Source organism: Malania oleifera, chromosome 1 (assembly GCF_029873635.1).
Source record: "Malania oleifera isolate guangnan ecotype guangnan chromosome 1, ASM2987363v1, whole genome shotgun sequence".
Classification (NCBI taxonomy): domain Eukaryota; kingdom Viridiplantae; phylum Streptophyta; class Magnoliopsida; order Santalales; family Ximeniaceae; genus Malania; species Malania oleifera.
This window is the reverse complement of record NC_080417.1, coordinates 149,679,567-149,696,191: the sequence shown is the minus strand read 5'-3', so window position 1 is coordinate 149,696,191 and position 16,625 is coordinate 149,679,567. Positions and strand designations below refer to the sequence as shown.

Below are 16,625 nucleotides of genomic sequence, written 5' to 3'. Positions count from 1 at the left end.
ACAACCCGACTCACATTGGATACCGAGCTGTTAAAATTTGGAGGAGGGAATGAATCTTTATTGATGCATTACTCATTACAAGGAATACAAGGGTATATATATATATGTACATAAGATATTTGAAAAATGGAAACTGTATATTTTGTTATATGGAAAAGGTATATTTCACTAATGGAGCATGGAGATCTGTAATGCCCAACTTGCGTGATAAATCTTGGAAGTGTTCATGACCCAAAGTTTTGGTGAAGATATCGGCAAGCTGACGGTGGGTAGGAATATGCTTAGTGAAAAAAATGTCAGCCCTAACTTCTCACGAACAATGTGACAATCAATTTTTATATGTTTCGTACGTTCGTGGAAAACTGGATTCTGGACAATGTGAAGAGCCGCTTGGTTGTCACAATATAAGAGCATAGGCTGGGAATGCGGTACTCGAAGATCATTTAAAAGAGTTTTGAGTCATGTAAGTTCACATGTAGTGGAAGTAAGTGCACGGTACTCAGCTTCAGCGGAGGAGCGAGACATGGTAGTTTGTTTCTTAGTACGCCAAGAAATCGGACTAGCGCCCAACTAAATGAAAAAACCAGTGGTGGAGCGGCGAGTGAGGGGACAACTAGCCCAATTCGAATCAGGATAGGCTGAGACTTGAAGAGTGTTGGCAGTAGGAAAAAATAAGCCTTGTCCTGGAGAAGTCTGAATGTATCGAAGAACACGTATAACATCATCATAATGTGGCCGTCAAGGCTAGTGCATAAATTGACTAAGAATGTTGACCGAAAATATAATGTCGGGACGAGTGATGGTGAGATAGAGTAAACGTCCAACGAGTCACCGAAACGAGCTTGGATCAGAGAGAAGGGCACCATCAGTATTATTGAGCTTGAGATTTTGTTCCATGGGAAGGTAGGTAGGACGAGCACCAAGATAACCGCTATCAGTGAGGATGTCAAGAGCATATTTGCGTTGATTAAGATATATGCAAGTGAGAGAGCGAGCAACTTCGAGGCCAAAGAAATATTTCAATTTTCCAAGATCCTTTAGTTTGAATTTTTGAGATGGCATGACTTTGAAAGTGCTAATATCGAAGAGATCATTACCTACCATGAGAATGTCATCAACATAAACAAGAATGAGAGTAAAAGACTGACCCCGAGAGCGAGTGAAAAGAGAATGGTCGGCCTGAGATTGGGTGAAACCCGCTGCAAGTAAAACTGAAGATAATTTAGAGAACCAATTGCAAGAGGCTTACTTAAGACCATAAAGGGATTTCTGAAGACGACAAACAGGAGTCTCCCCCTGTTTGCAATAACCCGATGGAGAGAGCATATAGACCTCCTCATCATGGTCACCATGGAGAAAAGCATTGTTGATGTCCAATTGAAAGAGATGCTAATTCCGAGTGGCAGCCACTGTAAGAACACACCTAACAGTAACGAGTTTAGCAATAGGAGCAAAAGTGTCATGATAATCCAAACCTTCTAACTGAGTGTAGCTCTTGGCCACCAAGCGAGCCTTGTGTCGCTCTATGGATCCATCAACTCGAAGTTTTGTTTTGAACACCCATTTACAATCAATTGGTTTTTTTCTAGGTGGAAGGTGTTGAAGAACTCATGTATTATTGGTTTCTAAGGCTTGGATTTCAGAAGTCATGGCCTCACGCCAATGTGGGTTCGGGATGTTGGGACATGAAAAAAAGAAAAGCCAAATGGGGATTAGAGAAACGATGAAAAGATAAAAAAGAAGAAAGGCAATGAACCGTACCTAAGGAACATCTTAAAACTTGTGAAGTCATGGAGGACTTTGGTAAAGTAGGGTAGATATAATCAGCCAAGTAAGAGGGATGTGTGACTACTCGTTTGGGCCGTGAGGAGGTGGGTGGTGGAGGGGGCGAGGGTGAGGATGTTGAGGAGGATACCAAGGGAGAAGGAGAGAGAGGTAAGGGGCTAGGGGTAGGTGTGTAGGAAGGTTGTATATCAGGAATAGGAAGGGGAAGGACAGGAGAAGATGTTGGAGGTGGAAATATGAGATGATAGGGAAAGATATGTTCTTGAAAAGTGACATCACACGAGATGAGAATTTTTTTGTTTTCAAGATCGTATACACGATAAGCCTTATGATAAGCAGGATAGCCCAAGAAAACACATCGAAGAGCACGAGGAGAGAATTTATCGCGATGTTGGCGAGTGGTTTGGGCATAGCACAAGCACCCAAACACTCGCAAGTGTGTATACAATGGTGGTTTTTGAAAAAGAAGTTCATAAGGAGACTTATGATTGAGGCTGGGTGAAAGAGTGCGATTAATTAAATAGGTGACTATTAGAATGCATTCACCCCAAAAGGAGATGGGAAGATTGGCTTGAAAACGTAAACACTAAGCCACATTAAGAAGATGGAGATGTTTACGCTCGGCAACACCATTTTGCTAAGGTGTATTCACACATGTGCGCTAATGAAAAATGCCTTGATCATGGAAAAAGGTTTGAAGTGGGGTGGATAGAAATTCACGACCATTATCAGTGCGTACGTGCTTAACAATGCAATTGAAATGATTTTTTACCATGGCGCAAAAATTTTTTAGGCAAGTGAAAGTATCATATTTCACGCACATAAGATAAACCCATGTAGCACGTGAGTATTCATCTACGATTGTTAAAAAATAATGTGCACCAGAGAGTGAAGTTGTAGGATAACCCCCCCATATATCACAATAAATCTGATTAAAACAAAGTGTGCTCTTATGTGTAGTCAAGGAAAAAGGTAAACATCTATGCTTTGCTCTAGCACAAACATCACAAGGCAAATGAGAAGAAGAAATATTTAAGGTTTTCGGAATACATGAAATGGAAGGGTGACCAAGAAGTTGATGCCAAAGAGTAGTGTTGGAAACATGTCGAGAGTGGAAAACTGAGGCAGAGGGAGGTTTAAAATGGTAAAGCTCATCCCGTGCTTCACATGTTCCAATTAGCTTCCTCGTTGATAGGTCCTGAAAGACACAAAAGGTGGGAAAGAATATAGCATCACAATTGAGATCCTTGGTAAGTTTGCTTATGGATAATAAATTAAATTTAAATGAAGGCACATAAAGAACATCAGAAAGAGAGAAAGTTGGAGAAAACCACATAGTGTCGGTATGAGTTACAAAAACGATGTCACCATTTGGAAGTTTAATGGGGGATGATTGGTTGAGAAGCTAAATATTATCAAGAAAAGATAAATTGGAAGTCATGTGATCGGAGGCACCTGAATCAAAAATCCATTCAATGTTCGAAAACGAAGTAGAATGACTAGAGGCGAGGTTACCAATAAAATTGATAGAGTTGGTGTTCAAAGGCGATAAAAGATCCAAGAGTTGACGGTATTGTTCGCTGGTGAGACCAGGGATAGCAATCTCAGAAAAGGTTGAAGAATCTATGACATTATGTTCAACTACAAATTGGCTGGATTGCAAGACGACCGAAAAATTAAAAAAAAAAACAAAGAGAGAAGCGAGCGATGCCAGAGAAGGCAGGGTCTGCGTGAAGCCGGTGGGTGTGCTGCAGCAAGGTAGAAAAAAAGGTTAAGAAAAAAACTAGGTTAAGAAAAAAGTTTTTTGTTTTTTTATTTTTCTTACTCTAATACCATGTTCAAATTTGGAGGAGGGAATGAATCTTTATTGATGCATTACTCATTACAAGGGATACAAGGGTATATATATATACATGAGATATTTGAAAAATGGAAACTATATATTTTGTTATATGGAAAAGGTATATTTCGCTAATACGGGTAAACAGGCATTTCACATACACAACCTAACAGCGGAAGACATAATGTACATACCATCCAGAATACAATATCCAGAGTATCAATATACATATACACCCATTCTATCATACTCAAAAATAACACAACCACAGGGGAATTACACCTCCCTAATCCAAAAAGTCACCCTGTATGCTAGGGTCTCAGCTCCCTACTGTCTTGAAGCTCTATCACCCGGCTTATCTCTATTCCCTGAAAAGTTTAGATAATTTGGGTGAGACACATCTCAGTAAGACGGAATAAATTATTTACAATTTGTGGTAGTATGAGTTTCATTATATCATAATGTATAAACATATCAGTGATTGTATCTTCTAAGAAAATATACCATTCCATATATACAGTCATATAGATATACAACACAAACTTTCAAAAACTTTTAATTTCGTTTCCAAAATCATTCGTACAAAACTCATGTTTACCAGCGACGTCCCTAAGAATAGGGAAGCTTACCTGCCCATACAAGCAGCTTCTCTCTGTCTTGATATCGATTGTATTCTTACCTAAATAGCTCGAGTTTGGCCACAACTAATACTTATCAGGGCACTCACTTTACTTAGTAAGCCCTCAGGTGGTGAGTTTTACTTCACTTTAATTATTTATAATGTTAACTCATACAATTTCATTTCACATTTTCTTTCTCATTCCCATTTTCATTTCCTTTTCACTTTCGTCTAACTCACGGGTGTGCTTGGTAAGCAATATACCCATGTTTGTAACTCATGACTACCCCGAGGATATTCGCTACGCAATGCTTACCCTCATGGTTAAGGTTATGCAGTCCAAAGACTGGATCTAACTGTAGTTAGCAGACCCAGTTAGATCAAAATATCATATCATATATCTCGTATCAATAGTACGACTGGCCGGCCTATAGTTCTGATCTGGACTCAGGGAGCATAACAACTCTATTAAATAGTTCAGTCGACTGTCACGCCACATGCTCCACGAGTCCGTATGGTTGCACTAACAGTACTAGCAATCGTACCATGCTCAATATCACAACCCATCATTAGGGTTTCCATATCCATCCCCCAGGGTTATCATTACCACATACCCACAATCATTATGCAGTATTGACATTTTATCAATCATATTTCAATGATCCTATTGCACCTTCCGCACTTTGTAATGTTCACATTTCTCAGCATTTAATGATCTCATTGCAACTTTCGCATTTTACAATGTTCACATTTCAATTTCAACATTTTAATATTTATATTGTAGAATTTACATTATAATATTATCATTTTTAATATTCACACTTCAAAATTCATTTCATAATAGTACATATATATCTCATTCCACATAATTCAACATTCCCCAGTAACACGCTTCTATACTATATATTTCATCATTTTTCGGAAAATACTCTTCAATATATTTATATATTCTCGTTTCAACGTTTCTTAATAAAACAATTCCTATATCAGTATATTTTAATTCATCTCAATAAAAATATTCTCTATATTTTCTGTGCACATTCCATCATCTTAAAATAGTATATACCATGTTTCATGTATTTCAACATTTCTCAAAACATAGTCATTAGTATTTATCACTTTTCATCACCTTTTATATTTCAAATACCAAAACACCACAATTCAATATAAGTCATATGTCACACAATTTTATCTGATATTCATATCATAATAATTTCAGATAAAATAACATATTCTCATTTTCACATATTAATTAAATCAGTAATTCTCAAAAATAACTGTAATAATTTATGCCCCTTACTTGACTTATTGAGATCTCACTAAAAATACCCAATTCCTACACCCCTCAGCGTTCGTAGTTCAAAAACCTAAAATTCACATTTATCCCAAATTATTCAACTCAACTCTTAGATTAACTTTCGTTTCACTTCCTAGATTTCGTATACTTCAAATTAATATTAAAATTCTAAAATACTTCACTTACTATGGCTTTCCTGAACTACGCCTGCAGAATTTCTGAAATAATACCCGCAACGCTCACCCGAATCCTGAATTCAATAACTCAAGTTCAACCTCAGAATGCTCAATATTCTAATATTCCAAATCTACATTAATTAAATAATAATTAATCACTTAATAAACCTCTTATCATAATTTTGGGGTTATGCTTACGACGACCCCATGAGAAATCCGCTCCGTTAGACTTGTAGAGAATCATTCATAGATTCTCGTGGTGGTGTCCAATCGTCAATTCGGCTTATGATTTAAGAAAAATTGAGGTAAGAGTAAGAATTTACCTTACCCCAAGGGATATACCTACGCTGCTCTTACAACAAATCCGTTTCGGTAGAAATATTAGTGACGGAAAATGAAGTCCAGCAGTATTTTCTAATTTTTTTATTAGACGAATATCAAATTAAGGAGAGAGAGAGAGAGAGACGGAGGAGACGAGAGACGCTCAGGGGCATCTGTTTCTTCAAGATTTTGAAATCCTTCCTGAAGTGGAGGAAGGTTAGTTTATGTTAATATAATATGATATAATATTGTTTTAATTAATAATAATTATTTATTTATTTATTTTTTTAAAAAATCATTTTAATTTTAATTTAATTTAATTTTTTAATTAATTTAATTAATTAATTTTTTTAGGATCATTTCACTAACCTTGTTTAACTATTTTCTAGATTATTATAAAAATAATTTATTATAATTTTTAATTTTGATTTTCAACCTAAAATCTTTATAATGTTTCTTTGTTTACTTGATGATTGATTCATAAATTTTTATATTTCAAAGTTAAAATTTTAATTATTTATGGATACTTCTAGTATATAATTTTTTTAAAAAAATTAGAAACTATATTATTATATATCTAAGGTTAAACAATTTAGTTGTGAAAAAGAATTCTCATTTTTTTATCTTCATTTTAAAAAAAAAAACAAAAATGCCACATTTTAAAATATGTATATAGAAAATTTAGAAAAAAAAAAAAAAATAACTTTATTTTGGATGGTTTACGTTGACTATTATTAATGATGTGAATAAAAATGTTATTTTTTCTATTTCTTTAATTTATTCTTTAGATCTTTGACATGACAGATTAGCACATATAAACTTTACTTTTATTGAAAAACGAAGAAACTTTTTTTAATAGCAAGTTTCACTATAAAAAACAAGGTCTTTAGTGATGGTTCACTAATACTAGAAAACCACCACGAATACTTATTAGTGACGACTTCTGATTGATCACTAAAACGGCGGTGACAACTGATTATTAGTGACGGTTTTAAAAATTGTCACTAAATGTTTAAGACTGTCACTATAACTTGCACATTTTCTCGACTTAAAATCATTACTAAAATTCCTTTTATTAGTGACAGTTTCAAAATTGTCACTAAACATCGTACTATTAGTGCTTCGATGGAGCAGGCAGTACAAGGAGGAGAGTTCGATTGTGCAAGGAGGTTTGGGATTTTAGAGCGAATAGGTGAGATTTGGGATTTCAGCGTGAAGGAAAAATAAGCGTTATGGGTAAGGGTTTTAGTGACGGATCATAACCATCACTCATACCTAAAAAAATGTTGCTAATATTTTTCTACAATAATTTGAGTAGGAATCTCCTTTTAGTAATGAAAGTATTAGTGACGATTTCAGTTTCGTCACTAAAAGTGTATTATTAGTGACGGATTTAACTATGTCACTAATAATCCTGTGACTAAAAGTCTCTTTTTTGTAGTATTTAGCTAGCTCTAACCAAAAAAAAAATTGTAAAATTTATATAGAAACTAAATTTGCTGGAAAACCTTATAGTTTTAACAATTTCTTTCAAAAAGCAATATTTAAGGTTTTTCCATTGAAAGTAATTTTAACGATTTCCTCAAAAAGTAGTTTGACAGTTTCTTTAGTATTACTTCCAAAATTTATGGGATATTACTTTTAGAGTTTTAATACTTCCACGTGTAATTGTCAACGGTTTCATTGAAAATAGTTTTTAACGATTTCGAAAGATAGTACATTCATGTGCATTAGGGCATACTATGTAGGCAAACTTTTCATAAAAGTTAATTTTAAAAGATAGTTTAACTAGCAATTTTTTAATGAAACTTGATGCTCTTGTAATTTCTGATGAGCTACTAACTAATAAAAATCAGAATCAAGGTATGAAGAGTAACTGATTGAGTTGAGTCAGATCATGCCAGGATGGCTTAATTTGGCACCAGAACACTTAGCATGCATCTAGAAGCATGAAAGCAGAAGCTTAAATATGGATTTGTGAGAATTTGAATATAGCATAATACAAAATTATATTAATTTTCTTTGACTACAAAACCCATGCTCCCAAAGACTCTTCCTGAGGCTTACCAATACCTTACAACAATGACATCCTCTTGCAATAAAGAATCAAAATGTTCTTTGATAGAGATTTGAAAAACTGTTGCAGGCATGCTCCACATGATTAAAGATAGAGAACAAGGAGACTTGCATCATCCAACACAAACCAAACGACGTTCAAATTCCCTTGCAGCAGATATGGCAGCTAGAACACATTAACACACACACACACACACACACACACACGCATATATATATATATATAAGCTGTGTTGCAAGAAATAAAAGGGGTGCAAAAGAAATTAACACAAAATCAAATGATGGTGTGCATATATGTTCTTGTGAAGATCTTCACCCCTGTGGAGATAGCTACTTAATCAAGAGAATACCCACACATGCCATAGGAGCAAAGCACCCCAATGGGGCATTCGTTCCCACATTTCCCACAGTGCAATGGGTTCAGGGTAATGTCAATGCAGTACCCCTCACAGCACTTCCAGCCAAATGGGCATCTTACCCCACACAACCCACAGTTGTTGAAGTCTGAAGCGAGATCGATGCATCGATTTTTGCAGCACTCCATTCTTTCTCCCAGCAAAGCCCTCTTGTAGCAAAGCCAAGGCCTCTTCGAGCATCCAGAGGCTCGGGGACCCATCAGTGTTTTCTCCAGCCACTGTGAAGAAGATGGCAAGGCCTCCCTCGCCCTTGCATTTTGTGCATTTGCAAGGGAGGGGTCGCCCTCTCCCTCCACCAGGGTTGAAACCAGTAGCAGAAGTAGCATGGGAATGGCAAGTTCCTTAGGGCTGCTGCTTAGCTGCATCATGTGGAGATGCAATGGGATAAGCACAGGGGGCTTTGTGTGTGTGTGTGTGTGTGTGTATGTACATAGATATAAAGTGTGTAGGAGAAGAGGGAGGGTGCTTGTAGGGGTTGGGTTGTGCTTGTTACTTGTGCAGAGAAGCTTAATGTCATGTTTTTCTCACTTGTAAGTTATAAAGAGCAAAGGGGGTGTGGTATGGGGTTGATTCCTACAATCCGTGAAGGTATACTTTTCCATTGCTTTTGGACTTGACGGGTCTTTAAAGTTTAAATTTGCTGATTAGAAGCAAAGTGTAACGGCTTGATATTTGGAAAAGTTTCTTCCCACGGAATTCTACCATTTGAAGAAAAGATGGCCCCTTTTTAGGATCTTGCAGGAACTTGTAAACCCGCCTCCCTTAGCGCCCCTAATTACTCATTACCCAAAAAAACAAAAACATCTTGAATGGCAGCATGTGGAGTTACCAGTACAATCCTCGGCCATTCAATACCACTAATTTATTAATTGTAGCTTAACAAAAAACTCCACTCAAGAACTACATTTTCAGATACCCATTTGCCATTTGGTTCCCAATCTTGTTAAGAATTCCCGAAAAATGTGAGTTGAAAACTCTAACCCTGCTGTTTAAGGGCAAGGAATTAGAACCTAGAATTTAGGTTTGTATGTTTTTGGTTAACATAAAAAAAAAAAAAAGTCTTTTTACAAATGCATACAAATCCAAATTCAAGCTCTTAAATTCATGTTTCTAAGCACTAACTGAATGTATACATTGATTAGTTCAACCATAGAATCAACCACCTATAATTTTCTACAAATCTTATGTATCCACACAACTTTGAAATATGCAATCTATATATTTATTTGGTACTTCTAAAATTTTCATGAGAATGACATATTATTCTCTCTGACAAAACAACAAACATGTAATTTTCTGAAAGAAATGTTTGGTAACTATTAAATTTGGTCACAACAAGATGAAAAGACATCACAATTTGATGACAATAATCTGGGCACAATGTGCACTTGTCTCGCATTATAATGTCAACAAAGTATGGGTGCAAATCGAATGATCAATCTAATCATATTCTGTTTGAGAAAAAACAATGGTGTCGACTACTGGGTTAGGAGGAACCACATTAGCAACCCCACCTCTGGCCCGTCACCCTCACTTTACTTTTTTTCATATATATTTTGTAATGTTTTCTTTTCATTTCCCTCGCAAAAAGAAAACAAAACTTTTAACATTAACACAACAAATGGACCATATGAGATAAATTTTGTTACATGCAACATCCAAATATGACCAGCATAGACAGATAACAAAACTATATTATTACCATTCAAATTCCAGTTACACCCCTGGCGCAATCGAAAATAAAATGCTACTTAAGAGTTCTGCTTCGAAAGTAACAGGAGAGGTTGCTATAGTCATTTTCCTTCAACTTCCCCATTTTTTTGCTCATAACGACGCTTGAACTTGGCAACCTGGCCAAGACTTTCGGCCATCTGGCGTTTTGCTCTGAGGTGGTAGACTTTACCAGTTTTGTGTATTTTGGTCATCATAACATGCATCAATCTGCCACTTTGGGTTACATAAGAGATCCATTGTAATTGAGGGTGCAATCCTTTTCTCATTTCCAACAAGCCTGCAATTCAAATTGAAGCCTTCTCAGATAGACCCAAGTAAATAATTATTTTTCAATAACCCAGTATATGCTCCCAGCAAATCAGTAATATCACAGCAATTTCTAAGATAGCCAAATGGAGACGCAGGATCCTAGACATTAGCCTTCCATTCAACAAGTTGCAAGCATCTTGTGTGCGCATCTGTAATTCTGTTTAATAAAAAATGGAAAAGATAGTCTACTAATAGAAAAATAAAATTTATTGAGAGAAAACGCGGAAGACAAGCCCAGGTCATGAAGTCTTCCAACAAAGAAAAGGGAAGGAAATAGAGGGGAAACAGTGGGACAAGAAGAAAACAATATCACATACCAAGTAAACCCCTAATATGAGCCCCTCCATTAATTTATGTAGTTCTTTAAATTCTTCCACTCCCTCCATCATTCCTTTTCTTAATCTTAAAACTATTCTTCACCAACTTGCCAACTTCAGTTTCTTGGCCTCCAGGAGTGACCAGCTTCAAATCCATTTTATCCAACAAATCCTGCAAAGCTTTACCTTCAGCTTGGTTCCTACTGACCAGGGCATAACTTAACAATCTGCCCACATGGCAAAGGCCCAATGTGTGGGTTAAGTCACATTTCAAAACCTAACACCTGGACAATAGCACAGTAAAAAGGATTTGAGCTTTAAAGCGCTACAAGTGTCAGAGTGAAGGTTATTGATTTGGTTCTCAGGAGGCTGTTGTTTGGACAGATTGTTGGCCAAGGACTGAGGTGCAGTACAAATCTACCCCTGTGAGGAAGGCCTAGGATGCAAGTCAAGTCATAGTCCAACCATGGCACTTGGCTTTTATATATGGTATAAAGGATTTTAACATTATGCTATCGTCTAGAACTTCTGGTGCAGTAGTGCCAGGTTACAGTTCCCCATCTCAAGTTTGCACCAGATCAAATATTGTAGGTCTTGGGCAGTTTATATCCTAGGAAACTCTAGTCCAACCTTTACTAATTTTCTAAAGAATTTGGGGAATCCTTCCATACCCCCAACTGAAACCTATTCCAATATTCCCAATATTTGTTGGACAGGCAGCTCAGTTATCCAAGAACTTTGACTCATAGCCCTCCCTGAATGCATTTAGAACTTCTCTTTTGTTGCTTTCGCTGCTGCTATCCCTGAATGCATCCACAACTTTTATTATTTCATGTTAACAACAATCGCAACAGCAGCAGCAATAGCAACAACAAGAACATTTCAACAATGATCATTAACACTGACAACTACAATGATCTACACCATCACAAAGACGACAGCACGTTGGTCTTACTCTTTTGTCACTCTTTAAATATCTCACAACAAATGCAACAATACTTTTGTACCCATCATTTGAAATAACTACCAAGCCTGGCCATCATGGATTCATGGTAACTATACATCGCAATAGTTCTTTTTTTTTTGGGGGGGGAAACTAGTACATCCAAATTCATCCCTATGTTAATTAAATGGAAGCCCTATTAAAAACACACAATTGTCCCTCCCCAAAAACCAGTGTACTTCACGAGGTCCACAAAAAATATGAAATTTTCTAGGTCCAACCCCAATGATTATGTCAAAAATAAATTACCCAAGCCCAGTGATAATATCATACATGACCCGTTTTAGCAGGTTTTAATGGAGTTTGGTTTTATTCATTTTTTATAGGAAAGAAGATTTGAGGAAGAAGAAGAAGAAGAAGAGTGCTTGAAAAAATAAAATTTCCTTCCAATCCCTTTCCATATGAGCATATCATTCAAGAAATGCCCTTGAAAACTACAAAAGCTAAGACCCAGAAGAGATGCAAACAGAATCGCACTTTTTTCTTTTTTGGCTGTGCTGCGAAAGGAACTGCTCTATGTGAAAAATAAATGCATCGGCACAAACTGATCTTTCCATTTCACTCCTTTTAGGCCTTCAACAGCACCCACAAGGCCACAACCGAACAAAGAAAGCACAATGGACAAAATCTTCTCTTGCTAAAATGGAGCAAAATCAAAAGTGTCCATTTTTTGTTAAATTAACCATAATAGCGAACCCACATCTCACCAAAAAAATTCAAATTATTCCTAATAAAGAAAAAGTAGGGACTTGTCTCATGAAGATTTACGCATCACATAAACTAATCTCTATACACATTACTTTCCAAGATATGATGGATCAAAGTTTAACATGAAAGCCAATGGGATAAAATGAGAAGATTATGACAGGGAAGCTTTATAGGGTGACCTGCAGATATGGGATTTTTCTATTCCTACAAGGATGCAAAGAAAACAAAAGTTTCATGTGTCCCAAACTTTGGAGGCTCTTTTGGCTTACATTGGAGATCGAATTTCTCACTGGAACCAACAACATATCCAAGAAGTAAAAAAGATTACAAATGAAAATGTCAAGAAGGTATAACTCTGAACAAGAATTTAAAAAAATAAACAGATTAGTTGCAAGAAGTAAAACCTATGGAAGATAAGAAAGAGAGGGTTAAGATAGTTAGGGTCTTCAGGCACTAGTAACATAGACCAAATAATGCACCAAATAGTGATTTAATTGTTCTTGCAACAGGAGAGCAAGGAAAAGACCTAGAATAAAAGGTTGTCCCCCGGCCACAAGGCTCCCCGCATTGCAAGGGTAGGGTGAGGATTGTCACAGTGTACGCAGCCTTACCCCCACTATACAAGGATAGGTAGCTTGTATCGTTGTATTGAAGGAGGTCTCAATTTCGTCAAGGAATTCTAAGTTTCTCACTAAAACTAGGGAATCTTCTAGTACTTGAGGAGATTCATGTTGGTAATGAATGGATTGTCTTGAAGCCTTCACACATGAAACAATTAAGCTGTTTAGTCATTGATTCTATGTTACAAATTATTGTTTTAAAAAAATCATAATACAAAAAACAACAACACATCTATCGCAAATGACGAGACCTAATTATCTGGATTGGTTCATTATTTCATGACTTAAAAAATATTGAACCACAGTAACATATGGGTAGAGACTTCTACAATGGATAATACTTTGCATGGCTATGTGTCACGAGCTGAGCTTGTTCAGAGCATTATGCTTGCTTGTGACCGCTTATCTCGTGTGCTTAGGATGGGTTTCCATCATGTAAATACTAGTGTAGGGTTATTTTCTGCTAGTAGAGTCTTTGTAAGCCAAATAAGGCAGTATGACTCCTCGGTCACTTTGATGTTTCCTAGTGCCAGAGTGAGAATAGCCCAGAAAGCTCTTTACGGGAGGTAAGGGTGTACACGGTTTGGTTCGGTTCGGTTTTTGCCAAAACCGCCAACCGAACCGAACTCCTTGGTTTTCAAAATGACTGAACCGAAACCGAACCGTATACCGTCGGTTTATGAACAAACCAAACCGTGAACTTTGCGATTCGGTTCGGTTATTTTCGGTTTTACCGAATTTTGAACTATCAAAAGAATATTAATACTTGAGCCTGGGAGCCACAGCCCATTACGGCATTACAGAACTCCTGGGCCAAGGCTTTAATTGCAAAGCCCAAACCATGAGACATGTTAAAAGGCGGATCCATACAAAATATATAAGGTGGGCTCCTAGTTCACTTCCCATTTCCAACCGATGTGGGATGGCTAGCAATTAGCATGTGGTTCCTGCAGCTGCATGTGCCTTCGCAAATCTGCTTGCCCTCTTTGCAATTCACCGGTGGCCACCGGCCTCTCTCTCTCTCTCGCAAACACACACACACAAACAGAGATGGGGGTGTGCACTGTGCACTGCACACCAAGACGGTGAAGAAATCTTCTCGGCAGCCGGCAGGTGATCGAGAAGTACTACTCTCGCATAGTCGCATGACCCTGGATTTCCACACCAAAACGAGATCGCCAGCTTCTCCTGTTCTCCACCCACCTCATGAAACGGATCCAGAAGGCAGAAGGGTTCTGTGTTCTGTCCGTCATGTCCGAGGCATCTCTCTCAAGCTCCAAGAAGAGGAGCGCGAGCGTCGCATGGAGCCATGGACTTCGTCCCAGAAATCTCCGCCATCCAGACCGACCAGAGGTGGATTCGGAGGTGGTTTCTCGCCGACGACTGGCGATCCAACACGGCAACACCAACAGGCAGCATCTATAATATATAATTATTTTTTATTAATTCGGTTTTTGGTTTTTTCGGTTCGGTTTTGGTCCAAAACCGAAACCGAAACCGAAAACCGAAAAACCGAACCAAAATGTGTTTCGGTCCAGTTTCGGTCCGATTTTCGATTTTTCGGTAAATTTTGTACACCCCTAACGGGAGGGTGAGTGTTCATCAATCATTTAAAACTCACTAGCAATTGTCAACATGCTTAGCCTACTTGCCTCCCTCGCTAAGTACAACATGTCAATAGAGGATTTGTTAATGAATTACGTTTGCTTCAATGTTTACTGCTTGCTTGCCACGGCTTTCATGAATTGATTACTATTTCCGCTATTATCTGAATGAATGTTAATGAAAGTACTTCGTGGATGAATATTGGTAAACGATAAGCTGGCTAGTTAAGCAAGAGTGCTTTAGCTAGCGCTGCACGGCCCTTCACAACGGTGTGAAAATAGTCGGACCGTGACACTATGCAGTACCATAGAAATTACCAACAGATTATACCATCCAAGATAAGATAAACTATATACATAGATACACACATAAAAGCAGCAGGCAAATCTGATAGAACTGAAAATTTGAACTTTAATTAAAATAATTAAGCAATGCCAGCTGCAAAATGACTGAAAATTTGAACTTTACTTTGAGCAAATAATAAATTCATGAGCCAAGCCATTCCATATTTTAGATGCAGTCTTTTTTGTCATTAATTTAAAAAAAAAAAAAAAATTCTTGGCCACGGAAAATTTATTTTGATGTAATTAATGAACATTTTAATTGTTAACTGTACTTTTTAAATCAGTGTAATGTCAATTCAAATACGATTGAAAAAGAAGGATTTCAAATAATTAATCAAGTTAAGCTGCCCAAAGTGATTGAAATTTGAATTTTTTTAAGGAAAATTAAGTTGTTACTCCTCGCAGATTTAAGTATAGTTTTTGCCATTTCATTTTTTTTTTTTAAATCATTTGGTTAATGCAAATTTATTTTAATGTGATTAATGTACATGTCAAAATATTGTAATTTCAATACAAATTTAAAATTACAATCTTTCATTACGACTAGAAGTATATTCGTCTCCTAATTGAATGTTAATTCACCAAATCAGTCAGAGTTCAAATCAAACATTCATTGAAATTATGACCAAATAAGATAGGAATTAATCAATTATAAATTTTTAAGAATCAATAATTTTCTAAAAAAGAATTTGAGTATGTCTAAAATTTAAAAAACCTCACCACAGCCAGCACAGGTGAGGGCAGCGGCGTGGGCGTGGCTTGTGTGGTGTCGAGCGGCAGCAGGCAGCAGCGTCACTAGTGGTGGTCAGGGCGGGAGGCGCTAGGCGCTGCGCGCGCTACGGCGCGAGGGCTGTGGAGAAGGGCCGAAGGGGCTGATTGGCTGAGGGTTGAGGCAGGCGCTCTGGCGCTGTGACGGCTGCGTGAAAATGTGAAACCCTAAACTCAGAATGAAAGATAAGTGATGAACAGTGAACTGGATTTGAAATTGAAAATAGGCTGGGCCGGCTAGATCAACTTGCAATCTGGACTTGGGCTGACTTGCCGTTGGTTGATGGTTCTGAGTTGCGCACTTGGCTTTATGGGTTTTAATTCTTTTTAATATTTAGGCATTTTTAAAGCAGATTGGAGGACATCCGCTCGATAACCCGATCCGACCCATTTAGGGGATGAATATAAAATTTAAAATTATATTCAACTCATTTGATAAGTGGATCGGTTATAAGTCAACTAAAGTAAATTGAATTCGATTCAAATTAACGGATTTATATTCATTTTATCAAGTCTATCCACAATAGAACAAAAAAAGCATAATGTACAAAATATATCCTATGAATTAGTTATGTCATGAAAGAATGTGGATATTATTGATGTGAAAAAAGAATATCCAATCCCTAAAATATAAATGAGGTAAAAGTTTAATTCTAATCGGTGTAATTCACCCAAACCAAAACTTAA

General features: G+C 37.0%; 2 protein-coding genes across 2 annotated transcripts; both read right to left on the bottom strand.

Annotated features, from left to right (window-relative positions):
* Positions 1–8,101: 8,101 nt before the first annotated feature.
* LOC131164446 (stigma-specific STIG1-like protein 4) lies at positions 8,102–9,020 on the bottom strand. Its single transcript, XM_058121635.1, has one exon. The coding sequence runs from the start codon at positions 8,896–8,898 to the stop codon at positions 8,449–8,451; it is 450 nt and encodes a 149-aa protein (XP_057977618.1). The 5' UTR covers positions 8,899–9,020; the 3' UTR covers positions 8,102–8,448.
* A 1,111-nt stretch (positions 9,021–10,131) lies between these two features.
* LOC131164453 (uncharacterized) lies at positions 10,132–16,206 on the bottom strand. Its single transcript, XM_058121646.1, has 2 exons — positions 15,891–16,206; positions 10,132–10,541 (listed from the first exon to the last, which is right to left on the bottom strand). The coding sequence occupies exon 2, from the start codon at positions 10,528–10,530 to the stop codon at positions 10,324–10,326; it is 207 nt and encodes a 68-aa protein (XP_057977629.1). The 5' UTR covers positions 10,531–10,541; positions 15,891–16,206; the 3' UTR covers positions 10,132–10,323.
* Positions 16,207–16,625: the final 419 nt, after the last annotated feature.